Source organism: Hippocampus guttulatus, chromosome 13, assembly GCF_054856545.1.
Source record: "Hippocampus guttulatus isolate MCC_2025c chromosome 13, RoL_Hgut_1.0, whole genome shotgun sequence".
NCBI classification, from domain to species: domain Eukaryota; kingdom Metazoa; phylum Chordata; class Actinopteri; order Syngnathiformes; family Syngnathidae; genus Hippocampus; species Hippocampus guttulatus.
This window is the reverse complement of record NC_141273.1, coordinates 1,687,593-1,706,778: the sequence shown is the minus strand read 5'-3', so window position 1 is coordinate 1,706,778 and position 19,186 is coordinate 1,687,593. Positions and strand designations below refer to the sequence as shown.

Here is a 19,186-nt window from a genome sequence, read left to right as displayed (position 1 = left end):
CTCCAATATTGTTGTTATGCACTTGGGAACAAGAAATACGTCATCTATTGTCAATTTTGGATGCAGACGATGTTGTTGTTTTGTGCGTAATTAATGATATTTTCTAAACTACCCTGATGCCTGTGTTTTGCCATGAAGCCACCATTCTGTCCTGTGGATGGATCATCTATTTAACTTATTACAACTCCCGAAACATTGGCCTCATCCTCACCCACATCATCAACAGACTCTACAAGGATGGCTACATTCACATCGGTGAGTTGATCAGCAGCTCTGTTACATCACGATAAACACCGCATCGGATCACTGCCAAACATTGAGTTCAAGGTGTTTATTTAATTGGTCTGCTGAATTATTAAAGACATGCGAGGTTCTCTTCATGACTTAAGCGAACGACAATCTGTTTGAGGGTCTTTTTATGAAACCATTTTTTTGGTGTCTTGCTTATCCTTTACTTTTTCACGATACTATTTAAAACCAAACCAAGTATACAGTCTTGAGTCGGCACCGACATTGAAAAATCCTCAATTGGATTGGATTGGATAAAACTTGATTGTCAAATGTACTGTATGTGTAACATACAGCACAGATGAAATTTCTTCCCTCTCAACATAAAACAATTGATGAATTGGTAAAATTCGTGATAACATATTTTTGCAATAGCAAAATGCAGCCTTTTCTCATTCCAGCAGACGTGTAAGCAAGGCCTGTTTAGGCATCTACTTGGACTGGAATCACTTTTGTCCTCTGCAGAGTTGTGAAATCCAATTCATGAAGTTGTTGCAATGAACACAACATTGCATCATTCATACATTACAAATCTTTACTGAGTCAAATGTTTATTGATGTTTATTCATTGCTTATCATGGCCATGACTAGTTTTGAAGCTTCGTCATAAGACATGTTTGTTTGACTACTTTGTATTTGTCTCTGATTAGGCTGCAAATTCCAAAGGGGCTTTGCTTCACAGCAAATCATAAATCTGCCGACAAAAACATTTGTACTATTTTAAATCCCCAAAGTATATCGAACCTTAACAAGTCTCTTAATGAAATAATCACACAAGAGTTGAGTCTATTTTGTTCACTCCGTCAGTTCCACTGTTACGTCTGATGTCACTCGCACACTCCACCGTGCTGTCCTGTGAAAAGTGAACATCTGCATATAATTGACACCCATTGAAATGGTGTTGGGCGGCCCGGTACTCGAGTGGTTAGTACATCGACTTCACAGTGCAGAGGCACGGGTAGAACATGCAAACTCCACACAGGAAGGCCGGAGCTGGAATTGAACCCAATTCAATTCCAGCTCCGGCCTTCCTGTGTGGAGTTTGCATGTTCTACCCGTGCTTGCGTGGGTTTTCTCCGGGTCCTCCGGTTTCCTCCCACATTCCAAAAACATGCAGGCTGATTGAACACTCAAAACTGTCCCTCGGTGTGTGTGTGAGTGCGGATGGTTGTATGTCTGTGTGACCTGTGATTGGCTGACATCCAGTTCAGGGTGTCCCCCATTTATTGCCCGAAGACAGCTGGGATAGGCTCCAGCACCCCCTGCAACCCTTGTGAGGATAAAGCAAAATCGGAAAATGGATGGATGAATGAATGAAATGGTGTTGGGTGTCAAACAAAAAATACAAAAATGTTTTTTCAAATTCAAAAGAAACTTCGAGAAAAAGAAATTTGCCAAAATGTGAAGCCATGTGTTCCAAACCTCAAGTATGCGTGGTTGACTGTAAAAGATTTAAGATTAGAAATTAGTTTTTTTTTTTTTTATAAAAGATAAAAAAACTAAGATATTGCATGTACTGTGTAAAAGTACACACAGCTTTTGGACCCAGAAGCAGACAGGACATGGAAGTGAACAAAACTGAAAGTCTTTATTTACAACAATACAAAATAACAATAGAGTGCAGGGCTGGATGCCGACCACAGAAATACATAAAGTAACAGCAGAGAGCAGGGATGGATGCAGAAGACATGGAAGAAGGATTGACATTCTGATAACATGTCACTGACTAATTCAAGCTTAAATACTGAGAGACATCATGCCGTGTCCAAACCTGTATGACAAAATCAAGGGCCCAACCCAAAACACAGTCACAACATTGTCACAACTTTGCTCAATACTTTGCTACCACACTTATGGCAGCGATTGACACCCTCAAGTGTGCCACAAGCTTGGCACACCTGTCTTTTGTCAGTTTCCTCCATTCCTCTTTGCAGCACCACTACACCTCCATCAGGATGGATGCGCAGCAATTTTCTGATCTCTCCAGGGATATTTGATCAGTTTCAAATCTGGGCTCTGGCTGGGCCGCTCAACGACATTCGCCGGATTTTCCTGGAGCAATTCCTTTGTTGACTCGGATGTGTAGGGCAAGAGGACTCTGGGGCAGAAATTGATTCGGGATGTTTCTGTACAATTCTGACTCGTCTCCCTTTTCCTACCGATGGAAAAACATCCCCACACCTTGATGCCGCCAGCACCACGCTTCACTGTAGGGATGATCTTGGTCAGGTGATGAGCGGTGCCTGGTTTCCTCCAACCACGACACCTGGCATTCACGACAAAGAGTTCAATCTTTGTCTCGTCAGACCATAGAATTTTCTTTCTCATGGTCTGAGAGGTCTTCAGTTGCCTTTTGGCAAACTCCAGGCACGCGGCCATGTGCTTTTTACTCAGAAGTGGCCTCCGTCTACAATACAAGCCTGATTGATGAGTGCCGCAGAGATGGCTGTCCTTCTGGAAGAGTGGCCTCCCTCCACAGAAGACTGCTTGAGCCCTGACAGTTTGACCATGAGGTTCATGGTCACCTCCCTGACAAAGGCTGTTCTCCCCCGATTGCTCCGTTTAGACGTTTGGCCAGTTCAGGAGACTGCCGCTGGTTCAGAATATCTTCCGTTTATGGATGACGGAGGGCACTGTGGTCATTCAAACCTCGAAAGCAGCAGATTATTTTCTGGAACCTTTCCCAGATTTGTGCCTCGGGACAATCCTGATTTTTTTTTTCCCCGGGGGAAATATTATGCACTTGAGCTCAATTTTGACCCTTGTGGCAAAGGTTGTGAATACTTATGTACATGAGATTTCTTAATTTGATATTTTTAATATATTTGCACACAAAAAAAAATCATGTTGTTATGGGGTGTTGTGTTGACTTTGGAGGGAAAAAACAATTCCAATTTGAAATGAGGCTCTCACACAAACTGTGGAAAAAGTGAAGCGTTTGAATAATCTTGTTTGTTATAAAAATCTTTTACTTTGAAAGTCAAATTAAATCCAAAAATAAGATCAATGTATTACTACACACTTTGTCTAACACAAAGCTGGTGTCATTTTACTCCTTAGGCTCCTTCTCTTTCTCTGTGCTGTCAGGAAAGGTCATGTTCAGAGATGTTTACTACATCAACCAAGACATGTCGATCAGGTAATCTGGCCTCTTGCTGCCATGCTCTGTTCTCTTAATCTGTTAAGAAAATCTGAAATCATCTTTTTGTCTTTTTTTTCCCCCCTTGGATAGGATACAGGATGGCTTTCTCATATTCCGCTGGTGGAAAATGTATAACCCCAAGCAGAAACAGCATGGTGAGCAAAGTGTAGGATCCTCTTATAATTCACACATACTTGGTTGGGATTTTGACATTTTTGACATATTGCTCATCACTTTCATTTCTGTCCTTCCTGATTTATTCTCTTCACTTATAAGTGAATAAAAGGCTTCTTCCTCAGTTGAGTCCATCGGCGGAGGTTGTCCATCAAGAATGTTGTTTTTACTTCAGTTGCCATAAGGAGGTGTTAAACTGAAGTTCACCCATTGTTCTAGTGCTAATTCTCTTTAGGGTCCCTTGAGGAAGCTCGGGTTGATGCTAGGTACTCGGTAAGAGAGGTGGGGTACGCCATGAACAGATCACCCGTCAATCAAAGGGTACCTTGTGACAGACGAGGATCAACACTACAATATGGGCAATTATTCATTGAACCCCGAACACATCTTTTTGAACTGTGGAACCTGCCGACAAAAAAAAGCATGCAACCGCAAGGGAAACATGCAAACTCCACGAGGAAAGACTCAAGCTAGGATATGATTTTGGCCCAAATTAAGATTCAAATCCATTTCTGATTTTATGTATTGACGTATAGCTCTGTTGTGTCATCAGACCCCAAGGCGGAGACCAGGCTTTATGTGACAGTGAACGGTTTTGAGTTCCACGTCTACAATCGGACTGACCTTTATGCCCACCTACAAGAGACGTTCGGCCTGGAGCCGACACTCGGCAGACTCAAGAAAGATGACGACCATGAAGGGGAGGGGAAAAAACAGACCCTGGAACGGTGAGACCTTCTTTGATAGCATGTATTATTTGGTACATTTTAATTTTGAAGTTTGTGTTGAATTCTGTGTTGTTTGGCGCTGTCTTCCATTTTGAGATAGATTTTTTTTTTTTAATTGATTCATTTTGTACAGAGATGACTGTTTTTGGCATCTCTTCATCTTGAAGTGATATTTTTTCCACCCTTCTCTGTTTTCATTTATAATTATAATCTGTCATGTAGGGCTGAACAATTTTTGGTTTTATGGTCACAAACGTGATTCCAGATTACACAATCACAATCGTTACACCTTCATTTATTTATTTTTTTGCAAAGTTTATAACCGAACCAGAATCTGTTGTATCTACTATTTCTCACATAAATGGTGTCTGCCTCCTCTTCCGCAAAGCTTATCAGTCAGAACAAGCGGCTTCCTACTCGTGACAAGTCATGTAAAAATAATCCGCTCCGAGCTGCTGCTCGTGAACCAGGCACACGCTGCACTGAGGCAGAAGCTACGAGCTGTGTTGGCGAGCTGACGTGGCTCCACATTGTCCTCCCATGTTGCAGATCCGATTCCTCTAGAGCCTATTTTCCACTCTTCCAGAATGGCCCAGCACCACGCTGCACTGTCCTCGCTTGGCGTGGCCTGGCCTCAGGCATGGGGCGGGATCAACTGCACTGTGAAAGCCTCCGCTGCACAATGCATACTCGCAGCTTGCAGGCTTCTACCATAATATTTCACAAGTGGCGAGTCTCGGCCACTGGTTTTGCAGCAATTCAAACTATGAATTGCGGTTCCATGATATGGCCAAGTAACAAATTGCAGCCCTTCAAATGCACAGCAGCTGTCACATGTAGGTAGAAAATCTATTGTAGGGTCTATTGTAAGCGAGTGAGACACAGTCGCCTACCGGCCACCCGCCATCAAAAATCCAATATACAGTATAAAGTACACATTAGGGCTGCACAGAACAAAATAACTGCGACAATGGCACATGTAATATGCATTTCGCAAAGCCGTGCATAATTTCATATTTTCATATGGAATTGCGTGCTTTGATCTGACTTTGACCGATCAGATGCAAATGTGGATGGGTCATCCAGTATGAGAACAGTACCTAAAACACACACACTAATATATATATATATATATATATATAACTATAGACTGCCTTATCATCTTTGTTCTTACATTAGAGTAATAGCTGTAATATTTATATTTGACGTCATATTTGGAACTGTTACTGTAAATAGTAAATAATTGCCCCAAAGTTTGATTTCAAAAGACAATGTTGTGTCACGCTGCTGCATATGATATGGTAGGTACCTTCCTGATGCCGATTGGTTGGTGGTTCGCAACACAATGTCACATCGTGTTGACATTTTCAAATTCCAGCGGAATGAGTGACGGAGCGAATTTTTCTCTTGACACACTTTATCCACACCGCCTGGCATGCGTTTGCGCCTGGCCATGCGAACTGAATTGACGATTTGGAAATGGTCTGATCGCAGCATAATGCTTCTCATTAAAAGCAGCATGGATAATAGGCACGGGGAACACTGGCAGGACTAAATGTCATTTTCTTTTTATTTCTTTGGCAGTGTGAACATTCAAACAGAGAATTCAGACCCCACGTCATCTTGGCGCTCCCTGATCCCTGTTATCAAAGTTAACATAAGTACGGTGAGTTCTTTACAAATTAGCACCCCTTGAAAACTGCTTTGAAACAGTAATGGAGCGATATCAGAAAGTCGTTTTTCTGTGTTTAAAACGTGTGGTTTTGGAGCCTCAATATGTGTATTTTATGTTTGCTTCCTCATTTTGAAGGGTCGGCTGGCATTTGGGAATCACCATCTTCCACAGACGCTGTGCTTAAACTTTGAAGATGCCTTCCTGACCTATGCCACCAAGCCTCCTTCCAGCCACCTGGACCAATACATGCACATCGTAAAGGGCTCGCTGGAGAACGTGCGAGTCATGCTGGTTCCTAGCCCACGCTATGTTGGCATGCAGACTGATGAGTAAGTTATTCTCCACCTTTGTAATTCCAGATTTTTTTTGAAGATCAATACTGTACATTCAATAAGATGAGATGAAGTTCTTGGCCATAAACACTCTGTTTTTATGTGCCACGATTGAACGACTCTTGACACTATATTTGGTAAACTTATTCAAACCATGGCGGCCCGGTGATCCAGTGGTGAGCGCGTCGACCTCACAGTGCAGAGGTCGTGGGTTCGATCCCGTCTCCGGCCTTCCTGTGTGGAGTTTGGATGTTCTCCCTGGGCCTGCGTGGGTTTTCTCCGGTTTCCTCCCACATTCCAAAAACATGCGTGGCAGGCCGATTGAGCGCTCTAAATTGTCCCCATGTGTGAGTGGGAGCGCGGATGGTTGTTCATCTCTGTGTGCCCTGCGATTGGCTGGCAACCGGTTCGGGGTGTCCCCTGCCTACTACCCGAGAACAGCTCCAGCACGCCCCGCGACCCTTGTGAGGATAAAGCGGTTCAGAAAATACAATGATGGATGGATATTCAAACCATTGTGGAAATGGAAACATTAATGTCTGAAAATACAGAGCACCTTATGAACGCATCACAAAAATTTAGGAATGTTTTTGCAATTTCATTGTAGACCTCCCAGGCTGATGGGCGAAGGCTTTGTGGTCATGCAGTCCAATGATGTAGACATCTACTACTACCAAGATGAGCCCGGTATGAAATGCACAGACACACAACACTGAATATTAACAACCTTGCGTGTCCCTCGTGAGGATAAGTGTTACGGGCGGACTGGCGGGCGGGCGGCTGGATGGACGGGCGGACGGACGGACGGCACCCAAGCAGGAATGAAATGCACAGAGTATAAGCAACCAATGAGAAAGCTTTTTTCACTTTTACTGTTGTTTGCTAGGTTCTTCTCGATGTTAATTGAATCATGTCGTGTAGTTGATAGTTTGTCAAAATGCATTCTTTCAGAGTGCTAATAAACCCCTTTTTGTGTGCACATCTGCAGGTGTGGTACCAATGGAGCACGAGAGCGGCGAGGAAGCTGAGACACCCAGTGAGGATGATAAGCTCCAGGACCTTCCTCCATGCTGGGGTCTTGACATTGTGTGTGGAAAAGGAACCGATTTCAACTATGGTCCCTGGGCGGATCGCCAGAGGTGCACAAGCAAGAGCGTACAAGGAAACACTGATACAGAGTTTCGAAAAATATCAAGTCATGTTGTGAAGTCATATTTATGTAGCATGTAGTTTTCACGGTAGCTTGACATCTTCAAGTTTGTATTACAACACATTCAAACTTATTTTATAGGGATTGTCTCTGGAAGTTCTTCTTGCCGGCGGACTATCAGGACATGAAGGTGACTGAAATGGCCCAGCCAGGACAACCGAGGCAGATCCAGGCCTTTGAGCTCCGTATGAACATCATTGCTGATGCTACCATTGACCTACTTTTTACCAAAAACAGGGTACGTGTTACACTCTTCGTGATTGGTTTTTTTTTTTTCTTTCTGAACTTCCTCCCTCTTTCTAAGTCTTTTTTTTCTGGTTTATGAAAAATATTAGTGTGGCGTACCAACGTGTTGTGTTTCTTGTGTAGGTTGTTAATTTTGACATGCTGTCTGATTGTTATGGTGACATAGTATTTCTGAAGCTCACAGCTTCCTCCTCTTGACCAAACATCCACTGCGGGAATGCTCAGAGTCGGGTTTGCTGTCTTAAACATAACGTGGCAACCTAAAGTTTAAAGCTTGGTGGAAACTTGGCTTCTCTGTCTTCATTCTTGTTACCAGGAAACCAATGCCATCCATGTGAATGTAGGTGCAGGTTCTTACCTGGAAGTCAACATCCCCATGACCGTCGGAGAGACTGGTAAGATTTTTGTGCCACAATGTCTGAAACCTAACTTAGCTCATGTACAGAATGTATAGAAGCCCCATGTCTAGTGTGCAGGTCAAATTTTACCCGATTATCATCTCATCTCATCAGACAAAAAGTATGTCCATCTAGTATAAAAATGAATACATTTAACTCAACAAAAGCACTTTGTATGCAGCGATGGCTGTTTGAAAGTGCTCTATAAATACAGTTGAGTTGAGAATTTGTATGTCACAGTTCATAGACAAGACAATTCACAGTGCTTTTACCGCCCCCCCCCCCCCCCAAAAAAAGGAAAATTGACAAATTTAAAAACACACAATTACATCCATCCGTTATCTGTGCTGCTTATTGACCTTATGTTTGACACTAACCGTGGCCCAGGGTCAGTGCTCCACTGTGTCAGGGCACCACCCGAACATCATCTGCTAAAAATGGGCCAAAAGTGCATTTTCGATTTTGTACCGAAATACTTTTCTCTCTAAAACAGGCTGCTGTGATGATTGCAAGAAGAAAAAAACGGGGCTTTGAATGGATAAAATGGCATGCCTCATGTTACTAGCTGATCGCTACGAGCTTGAAAAGGGACATTGTGTAGAACTTTTTAAAAATGTCATCATTACCGTATTTCATTTTAGAAACCCACTATTAATTTTAATATCATCCAAAAAATGTTCTCTCACACCAACGTACATTTTTTTTAAACAAGTGTAGGGCTCGTACTCGCTAATTATATCACAAAGTACCTGAGTTGCTGGCATATTTTTGCTACAGATACCTGAAGGAGACAAATCACCCGATCACAAATTTGCTGGCTCAATGACTACAGTTAGACACATCAAACTAACGATTCAAAAATAGTACAGGGTGTTGTCCAATGTGAGAGTATACTACGCTATATACATTGCTGGATCACACAGCTCTCCTTCAGGGCCATTCAGCTTTAGAGATTGCAGTACTTTGTTTCTGTAAGTAATGCTCCTCATGTTTAGTTTCATTAGATTATTTAAAAATGAAGTTAATGCTTAACGGATCTATAACTTTAACGAACTGATGGTGCTGCTTTTTGCCTCCACCCTCAGGCTATTTGCCCACCATCAAAGGGCAGCTGCTTCATGTTGACACCACCAGCAGTATGCAGTACAGGACTCTCCTTGAGGCTGAGATGTTAGCTGTAAGTAGCAGCTAATTATAATTACATAAGTGCCTCTACAGAGAAAAATTTGAAATAGTCAAGATGTTAATATGCAGTTTGGTGTGAAACACATGATTTAAACATAGGAAAAGCCAAAATGTCTTTTGTGTCCGAAATTTCAGTTCCATGTGATTGCCAGCTACGCCCGAGTATGGAACATGCCGCAGTCTTGGCAGTGTGAGATTGAGGTGTACAAGGCCACCTACCATTTCATCTATGCCCAGAAAAACTTTTTCACTGGTGAGTTAGAACAACTTCTTTGAAACCTCAGAGGAGGATGCATAAGATTCATTGAACATTTTTTTTGTTTGTTGACTTAACAGATTTGATTCAGGACTGGGCCAGTGACAACGCTCCAGACATTTACTCCTTTGTTCCTTATTCCTGGACTTTCAAAATGCTTTTTCATCAGTTTGAGATGATCTGGGCGGCAAATCAGCACAACTGGATTGACTGCTCCACCAAGCAGCAGGAGAATGGTGAGGAATTTATGTTTATCATAATTCATTTATGAGCCCTGTAATTTGTATCCCGCTGGCTCCTGATTTATGACAAAAACAAAAACAAACAAAAAAAAAAAGACAGGAGAGACCCGATTGGTTTCCAAAAACTGCTCCTTGTTCACCCCCCCCCCCCCCCCCCAAAAAACACGTACAAAACATACTGCTAAGGTGAGTGTTGATCACAGCAATCGGTTGTTGTCTTGTATGTATAAATCGGAAAAAAGGAAGGAATATTTCGAACTGAGGAATACACAATTTTTATACTGTGTTCATCCATCCATCCATCTATCGTCTATCGATCCATCCACCAATCATCTGTCTATCATCCATCTATCTATCCATTTTCCATCTATCTATCCATCTTTCCATCTATCCATCCATCCATTCATCCACCCACACAGACATGGGCATTATGTCCATGGGACAGTTCCATCCCTCCCAGATGAAGGCCCATTTAGCGGACGGAGGACGAGAAACTTTATTTATTTATTTTTATTTTTTAAAGGATGCACTAAGCAAGGACAGAAGTGGTCCCTGTAATTGTCGTCAACTGGGTCAAGTATTTATGGATTCCCATTTCATTAACAACTGACAGAAACATGCCCAACCTGTTTTGTGAGTGTAATCCACCATTATATTGCTTCTGGTCTAATGTGAAATATCACGACGTGCCGCTTGTCTCGTGCGTGTTCACCATGTTTTTATGCAGGAGGGAGTGACTTCACTTTGCGTCAAGCGGGAGCTTGTCCTTTGTCCCAAAAAGTTTACACATAGTCAGTGAGTCTGGTGACCGATGATGGTTGCTATCTTGGTTGACACTTGACACACACAGTTGTTGTAAACAATTCAATCCAGCTGATTAAGGAAGCTGGCTGTGTTGTAAGCCTCGTGTGTGTGTGTGTGTGTGTGTGTGTGCGCGCGTGCGTGTGCATGTGCGCTCGCTATCATGTGCGTGCGCTATCATGTGCATGGGTGTGGCGTATGAATTAAATCTGTTTTCGATGCTGACGCGAGGTGGTCAAAAGTTCAATTCAGCCTACTTGGGCGAAATGGACATAGGACAAAAATTGCTTCACAACGCTTCAAATGCCACTAGTCACCCAACCACATGTACTGCATAAGGAAGGCCCTGGCAGAGCACAGGGGGGTGTGGGTGGACTTATTTATGAAGTACAACACCCCACTCCCTAGGTCTGCTGCTGCGGTGGGAGTTTTTTCAACAGCCACACTTTTTCACAATAAATCCAACCGTGTGCCAGCCTGTTGTACTGCCAGTCCACGGTGTCATGCACAAACGTTTTTGTTTGACGGGGAGGTGGCAGGGAGGACGGAGTTTGAAATACTGCAGCAGATGTGTGCATGGATCTTGCCTTCACCACACATAAAAATAGCAATTGCCAAGCAACAACGAGACCCCCTTCGTTTGTAAGATTGAAAGCTTGACCTTTTTCATTTCCACTCACAGGGCAAAATGATACACATGTGCTTCAGACTCTCCGTCACATCTTAGGCTAACAACCGAGGCTGAACTTAGCTCATCATATACAGTGATTGTTGACATTGTAGTATCTAGCGGTATCTTTTCTTTTATATTTGCACAACCATCATCTTACATGAATCCTTTTCTGTGCTGGAACCAAGGACCGTGGCAGTGTTTTGGACTCTTCTCTGTATTACTGTATTACTCCCTACTGTATCATTTTTGTAGTGTACCTGGCAGCTTGTGGTGAGACGCTGAATATCGACTTCATTTTGCCTTTCAATGAGTTTGTTCCAACAACCTGCCATACCCGATTCAGTTTGAAGGTCAGTCTTTTTTTTTAAGGTGTGATTTGTTTTGAACGTGTATCTGCAAAAATACTTCTACTGCAAGTGCAATTATTTTTCCTTGCTTGCAGTAAAAATACATCCTGTAGATGGCTCATACATTATTTTTAGATTCAGATGCATTTGTTGTCCTTGAAATAGGCTTTAACTGTGTGGATCTAAGTACATGTACATCTTGACATTTTTAGGCAGAGGATACAGACATGCGACTGTCCTTGCCTGAGTGCCACCCTAGCCGCTACCCCCTCCTAACCCTTGCCAAAGATTACCAGAATGTCAAGCTGCCCCCAGACATGTTCACGCCAGGGGAAAATCAAAGTGCCCCGCCGCCAAAACCCAACAAGTCCCGGTGGAGGAATATCACCAACGCAGAGTAAGTTGTGTGGGAAAAAGTGTGTATAATTGCAAAGAAAATCGCTTCATACCCCATGTTCACTCCAAGCTGCGCGTGTGAACAATTGCGCAATACTGTCACACTCTCACAAAGCACAGCAAATGTGTGCAGCAATTAAAAAAAACAATTCGAACCTCCACCCCCACTCATAACGGATTTGGGGGTGGAGTCTCGATACTTAGTATGTCTCTGCACAAATGTAACCATGTGACCGTGATCCACGCATGAACTGTCGATGGGCATGTCGTGCAAATCACGAGTTCTGGCAGACCGTGCTGTCACCAGTGCACGAGACGCAAATGAGCACACTTTAGCTGGCTCGGCCAAACATCGAGCCCCCTGCTCCGCTGTACTACTGATCCATTTTTACAAATGGCGCATGATGAAACTTGCATGTGTCAGCGTGTGAGCCAAGGATCACACTCTTGATGAGTAAAGCACTAGTTTCTTAAAAAACAATAGACAAAGAGCAACCAGTGGCATCGTGTATGCTCTTCCTAGACATTTTTTTTTTTTAACAGAATTTGAAGTTCGGGAATCGTGATTGTAAAATAATAAGGAAAACAGAAAAAAGTACTCTTTCAAAATTGTGTCTTGTTGATAGAGCTGCTTCTTTCAGAATTAAATTAGGTGACACTGTATTTATGCAAATCAAGATTTCTGTTCCAGCGGGATATGATTCACTCAGCATTACATGTTTTCAACTCAGCATTGTGATGTGTTCTGAATATTTCCTCAACTTCAGAGCTGGCTGGGTTGACTGCTGGAGTGTACCGAACTTCTTGCTCATCATCGACTACACATGGCATCCCATATATCCCCAGAAAGCTGATGAACAACTCAAACAGTCATGTAAGCGGTCTACCATGGTCCCACACATTGTTTATTCTTTTGAAAACCTATGTGCCTTACTTGTGTATCTTTCCCATCTGCAGTTTCTGAAATGGAAGAATCAATGCTGTCAGCTTTACGGCCCCCGGAGCACACTTCGGGACACCATAGTCACCCATACTACACTTCTGCCTCAGCCGGCCACAGCCGGATACCAACCGACCCCTCGGATCTTCCACCTGATAGACTTCATGTGGAGATGGAAATGTCTCCGGATTCTCAAATTATCCTTTATGGGCCTTTACTTCGGGCTTTGATTTCCATCAAGGTATAAATACCTTTATATTCGTTGGGATTTTGTCTTTGTTAAAAAAAAAAAAACTAATGATAATAAAAATAAAGGGCGGCCCGGTAGTCCAGTGGTTAGCACGTCGGCTTCACAGTGCAGAGGTACCGGGTTCGATTCCAGCTCCGGCCTCCCTGTGTGGAGTTTGCATGTTCTCCCCGTGCCTGCGTGGGTTTTCTCCGGGTGCTCCGGTTTCCTCCCACATTCCAAAAACATGCATGGCAGGTTGATTGGACGCTCTAAATTGTCCCTAGGTGTGAGTGTGGGCGTGGATGGTTGTTCGTCTCTGTGTGCCCTGCGATTGGCTGGCAACTGATTCAGGGTGTCCCCCGCCTACTGCCCGAAGACGGCTGGGATAGGCTCCAGCACCCCCCGCGACCCTAGTGAGGATCAAGCGGTTCGGAAAATGGATGGATGGATGGATGGATAAAAATAAAGTTTGTTGTTGGGATCTATAAAGTGTCTGTCTGAAAAACGGGGGTATATGAGTTACAGCCCATTGTCAATCAGGTAACCTTCTCAAGTCCACTCTTTTCGCTTTCTCAGGAGAATTACTTTGGTGAAGATGACATGTATACTGACTTTGAAGAGACAGTGTCAAGTCCGGTTTTGTCCACTTCCTCATCCGGCCTCGGATGGTCCCCTCTTGGAATGGAAGACAGCAGACATAAGGAAACTTCAGACATCCATCCGTTGGACCTGCGACCTTGGAATATAACCGTGCTCATTAATCTCTACAAAGTCCATGGTCGACTGCCTATGGTAAGGCTGACTGCCATTGTACATTTTATGTCTTAGTAAACACTAATGGGTAGTGTAATATTTTGTAAAAATATAAACTAGAAGAGCAACCGTGTGACGATGGATGAAACTGGACAGAATGTAAAAGCCATTGAGTTTAGGTTTTTTTTCTGGCATAGCATCTCCAGAACTGTCAAATGTTATGGATTATCTGGATTTTGTCATGGAAAAATATCCGGATTTTGTTATGGAAATCACTGAATTTCAACTCGCATTGGCTGTATCAACCACCGATTGTTAGGGATATTTTTTAAAAAATCCAGCGTCGAACATTAGGACCAGTACGACGCCGTTTCGTTAACTTTCGTTAAAAGTCTATTCATATATAAAATGTTTTGCTGTAAGATATGTTATCCTGTATTACTCCCACAAGATGGAAATAGCTCCATCAGTAATAGTGGAGACAAGAAACAGAACAGTGCGTGCATTGCACTAATTCGAAGCCAAACTTTTGTCTGTGCTTTAACTCTGGAATCCAATCTATCAACAATGTAATTTGTTTGTTGGCAAAGTAGAGTGCTGATGACAATAATATAATTGAATAGACTTGCTTACTTGATTGCAGTTGAAAATAGAATTGATTAAGGCTAATTCATCCCTTGGTATTTTGGATGGTGGAACACTGATTGAGGCTGTGACTCTGCATCATTCCAAAGTTGGTGCAATCAATACATGACAGTGACAAATATCAATGTCAAAGTTTATGAACAATTATGGTAATAGAGTAATGATTGTGTTTGTGCAATTGAACAGTATACATTGTTCTTTTTATCCTATGACATAATACGCTGCAATAAATGTGCGATAATCTTGACAAAATGTAAAAAAAATAAGGAAATTGGGACACAATGTTATGGAACTGACGTTCTGTTCATTGTAGCTGTGCATGTCATTTCTATTCAAGCGTCTTTTTTTTGGATTGATCGACAGCAAGGCTGTCAAACTCCGTTTTGTCACGGGCCACTTTGGAGATACCTTGGAGGGCCATTATGAAACCATAAAAACGTTTTATCATCTTATCGCATTATTGTACACAAAAAAAATAATGGATTACTAGTTTTAAAATCTGTGAAGTCAACGATAATGGTTTATAGAATTATTGTTCAAATGGGTGTAAACAGGGTAGCAATATTATTGCAAAATTTCAACGATATTTATGACACGACAATTTGACATTTCGATACCGATGTTAAGAACGATCATGCAAGTTGCCACGCACGATTTGCTTTCGCCGGCCAGATGAAATGACGTGGCGAGCCGGATTTGGCCCCGGGCCTTGAGTTTGACACCTGTGATCTACAGTATCGTAAAAATCCACAGATGTTTGTCTTATGTTTGTCTTCCTGGATTTCATCAGCACTGTAGCAGCGAGGGGCCAGAAGGACCATCTGGATTCTTGGAGCGGTTATGTTTTGAAATGAAAAAGGGTTACAAGGAGACCATGCTTCAGTTGCTGCTGTCACCTATTCACATCTTTATCAGTGACAACTACCAGGTAAGAAATCATCCATCCATCCACCCATACTTGGACCTCATTACAGACAGCTGTGATGCATTTCTGAATCAAAATGTGTCTTGAGTCCAAATTTGCACCAAGCAATTTTACATAATACTGTTTGGAGCACCAGTGTCAACAGTTGTGCTACCCCCAAAGGAAATGTAAGAAGTAAAATATAAACTCCACAGTTCCTCCCATTCATACTCCTTTTCATGCACTAACGTTATACTGAGAAGTATTAAACAGACTAGCGTGTGTCTAACTTTGCCTGTGGGGTACCATTTCACCAAGTTCCCGCATAATAGTTTAAATCCTGTCACATGCCCGAGAGAGAAAAATTCAGCTTCATCCCAGTTTTTCTTTCATCCAAGAGTTTTTGATCCAAAGTGGCATTACAGGCGTATCCCATAAAGAAGTGAATTGCTGACACTTGAACTTTTTTATTCCCCAAGACGTATCAATATGTCAAGAAAAGCCACTACGACTGTTTATCTATGACATAATTCTACATCATTTCTTTTTTTTTTTTGCACCGTACAGTGCAGAAAGATCTGAAGCTGCCTCTGACTGAGGATCTTGTGTATGTGTTCAATAGAGAAATAGCAACCGTAACTGACACTATGCCTTTTAATTCAGTGCGTCATATAGTCGTGAAAATACGGTATTCACCAAACAACCAAATGAAAAAATGGGCTCCTTTTACCAGGAATAAAAAAAGTTTGATTGTGCCATTTTTCATTCTTTTACACTCAGCGGAACAAAAAAAGGTAGGCTGCACAAAATGTAGCCGTGTACCCCAGTGGGCTCACAAACTCCCCTGATATCATTTCTAAAATGAGACATATATGTATGTGGCGGTTGTGCAAAAAGTAAATTTGTTTCCAAGTTTGAAATTTACAGTGGAGCTGCATCAGATGCTCTCCGCCCATCCCCGTTGAAAAAATTTAATTGACAATTATACTTGTCAGCGGCAGTGAATGAGTTAACCTTCCACTTATGAAAACTACTGTCTTTTTTTTTTTTTTTTCTTCCTTGCTCACAGCGTCCCTCGGTGGACGGGGTGTTGAGGGATGGCCACCTAAGCCTTTCGGGCCTGCAGATGAGAGCACATGCCATGTTCTCTGCGCAGGGGCTGCCACTAGGAAGTGACACCCTTGAATACGCCTGGCTCATCGATATGCAGGCAGGGGCTCTGACTGGGAGGGTGACCGTTCCACAGGTGTGTATGTGTTCTTCGCTTGACATCAAATGGGAATATTGTAAATGCAGGGTTGTAGTTTCAGATTCATAACTGTCACCATCGTAAATCCTTTGTCAACCATACAGATAATGTTATGAAAAATGAAGTCATGAATTCTCACTCAAATGTAATGTTGAGTGTGTTAGCAAAGTAAAATGAAGATGCAAAACCCATCAAATGTTAATCCTTTGTTGCTGGCTGAAATTAGGACGACCAGAAGGTTTTCCCCTGTCTTTATTGGTAGCCAATAATTGCAACAGACAGAAGATCACACAGTAGAACACAACCTTGTTCTATTGACGTGAACTGTCTCATCCACATGGACAAAATTGTGGGCACCTCTCTGTTCATGAAAGAAAACGCCCAGTGGTCACAGATATAAGTTGAATCCGACTAAAGTAGGAGATGAAATGAACATTTCATGAAAAGTATGTAAAGAAAATCAGACATTGCTTTTCATTCATGGTTCAACTGAATTCTTTTAGAAAACAAACTCATGAATTAAGCCTCGATGAAATTTATGGTACCCTTAATATTTTGTTGCACAACCTGTTCAGGCAATCACTGCAATCAAACCATTTGTTTAACTTTCAAGTCTTAATGAATAAAGTGTTTGTGTTTTCTCTGGGCTGGAGGGTGCTTTCTCCAGATTCCATGTTGTAGCTCCTCCCAAAGATGATTTAGATAGATGGATAGAAACCCTTTATTCGTCTCGCAATGGAGAAATTCCCAATACACAGCAGCAAAGTTATGAAAGGAAGAAGTAGAAGAACAAAATATAGGAGCTGCTGGAAAGGCAGCCACTCTCGCGGCGCCATCTTGAAGTCAAAATAAAAAATATTTAAATCAGGGCTAATAGTTCAATGTTTGACTTTTAACCATTCTTGGAAGTTTCTAGCTATGTTTGGGTCTTTGTCTGGATGCAAGAAACATGACCTGAAACTGAGACCAAGCAGCACATTTGTCTCCAGAATTGAAACTTTGATAGGTATGAGTGTGGCTCACTGTGCCAGATTTAGCATAACAGACCCAGAACATAACAGAGCCTCAGCCATGTTTCACAGTAGGGACAGTGTTCTTTTCTTGGTATGCTTCAATGTTGCACCTGTGAACAAGGAGCTGATGTGCCTTGCCTAAAAGTTCCAGTTGTCTGCTCTGTCTAGACTGGTCTGTCCAAACATTATTATTCCGGAAGCTTTATGACTTGTCAAGAGGCAGTTTGGAAAATTCCCCCCTCACTTTTTATGATTTAATGTCTTTGTAATAGTCCACTTTGCCTCAAATATCGACTGATGGTGCGATCTAAAACCAACGTACACCTTGGAGGTCATCTTTGACTTTGGAATTCACTTGCAATTTGTTTGGTTGTTGTTATAGGCTCTTTACTTTCCATTCGTATCACCCGTCTCTTCAATTTGTCTTCAATTTTCCGCCTATCTCCACATCCAGGGAGGTTGGTGACAGTTCCGTGAATCTTAAATTTCTGAATGGTATGTGCAACTGTAGTCACAGGAACGTCAAGCTGCCTGGAGCTGGTCTTATGGACTTTATCTCTAATATTCTGAAGTATAATTTTTTCTCATCTACTAAAACAAGTCTCACCTTCGCTCCCTCAGGCCCATGTTTAGTGTGTGGTACCCTCCATGTCACTGAACTGCCTAATGACGACTTGTCACCCTTTTGGGGACACACCTTGGTTGAACACCTCCCGGTGGTCAAATTATTAACCAATTATCAATCCATTCTTGTCGTAATGTGATTTTTGTCCAGGCCTGTTTCATGAGTTGATGATGATGATGTTGTTGTTGTTGTTGTTGTTGTTTTTTAAATAATTCTGCTGAACCACAATTTAAAAGCAATGTCTGATGTTCATGGGTTGATTTTCATATTTTTTGTCATTGTTACTTTGTTCAGACTCAAGTTATTTCTGTGAACACTGTGGGTTTCATTAACTGTGCGGGAGACAATTTTATCCCTGTGTGTATGATGACAATTGCAACTCTTAAAAAACAACCCCCCCCCCCCAAAAAATTTTAGTTCTTGCAGTTAATACTTTGTAATTTCACAAATCTTTTTTAGGTGGCCAGTATGACAGAATGGGGGGAGTATTTTGTTTTCCATGTGATGTCCCGCGAGTTCCAGCTTGAACAACCAAAGCCCTCTGTCATCTGCCAGCATGGCGTTGACCGTCGCATCTGCGATGCTAAGGTACTTTGCTTGACACATTTAGGGACTGTTTACAGTGATTTTTCTTTTCCCCAATCCTTTATATATATTCATTTTATATATTCAACATACATACACAGTATATATATATATATATAGTGTGTATGTATGTTGAAGCCAATGGCAAGC

The 19,186-nt window shown here is 42.1% G+C and overlaps 1 protein-coding gene across 5 annotated transcripts in view; it reads left to right on the top strand.

Moving 5' to 3' along the window:
* The window catches only part of bltp1 (bridge-like lipid transfer protein family member 1), an 88,959-nt gene that overhangs the window by 5,656 nt on the left and 64,117 nt on the right, over window positions 1-19,186 (top strand). For all 5 annotated transcript variants that reach the window (XM_086128047.1, XM_086128050.1, XM_086128049.1 and 2 more), the window contains exons 3-23: window positions 139-255; window positions 3,349-3,427; window positions 3,521-3,585; window positions 4,158-4,332; window positions 5,917-5,998; window positions 6,143-6,336; window positions 6,947-7,026; window positions 7,328-7,478; window positions 7,631-7,787; window positions 8,112-8,190; window positions 9,279-9,370; window positions 9,514-9,631; window positions 9,715-9,870; window positions 11,603-11,700; window positions 11,910-12,094; window positions 12,861-12,967; window positions 13,051-13,274; window positions 13,839-14,054; window positions 15,451-15,588; window positions 16,634-16,810; window positions 18,911-19,039. In XM_086128047.1, coding sequence (XP_085984173.1) covers window positions 139-255; window positions 3,349-3,427; window positions 3,521-3,585; window positions 4,158-4,332; window positions 5,917-5,998; window positions 6,143-6,336; window positions 6,947-7,026; window positions 7,328-7,478; window positions 7,631-7,787; window positions 8,112-8,190; window positions 9,279-9,370; window positions 9,514-9,631; window positions 9,715-9,870; window positions 11,603-11,700; window positions 11,910-12,094; window positions 12,861-12,967; window positions 13,051-13,274; window positions 13,839-14,054; window positions 15,451-15,588; window positions 16,634-16,810; window positions 18,911-19,039 — 2,819 coding nt within the window. The remainder of the gene's footprint in view (window positions 1-138; window positions 256-3,348; window positions 3,428-3,520; window positions 3,586-4,157; window positions 4,333-5,916; window positions 5,999-6,142; window positions 6,337-6,946; window positions 7,027-7,327; window positions 7,479-7,630; window positions 7,788-8,111; window positions 8,191-9,278; window positions 9,371-9,513; window positions 9,632-9,714; window positions 9,871-11,602; window positions 11,701-11,909; window positions 12,095-12,860; window positions 12,968-13,050; window positions 13,275-13,838; window positions 14,055-15,450; window positions 15,589-16,633; window positions 16,811-18,910; window positions 19,040-19,186) is intronic.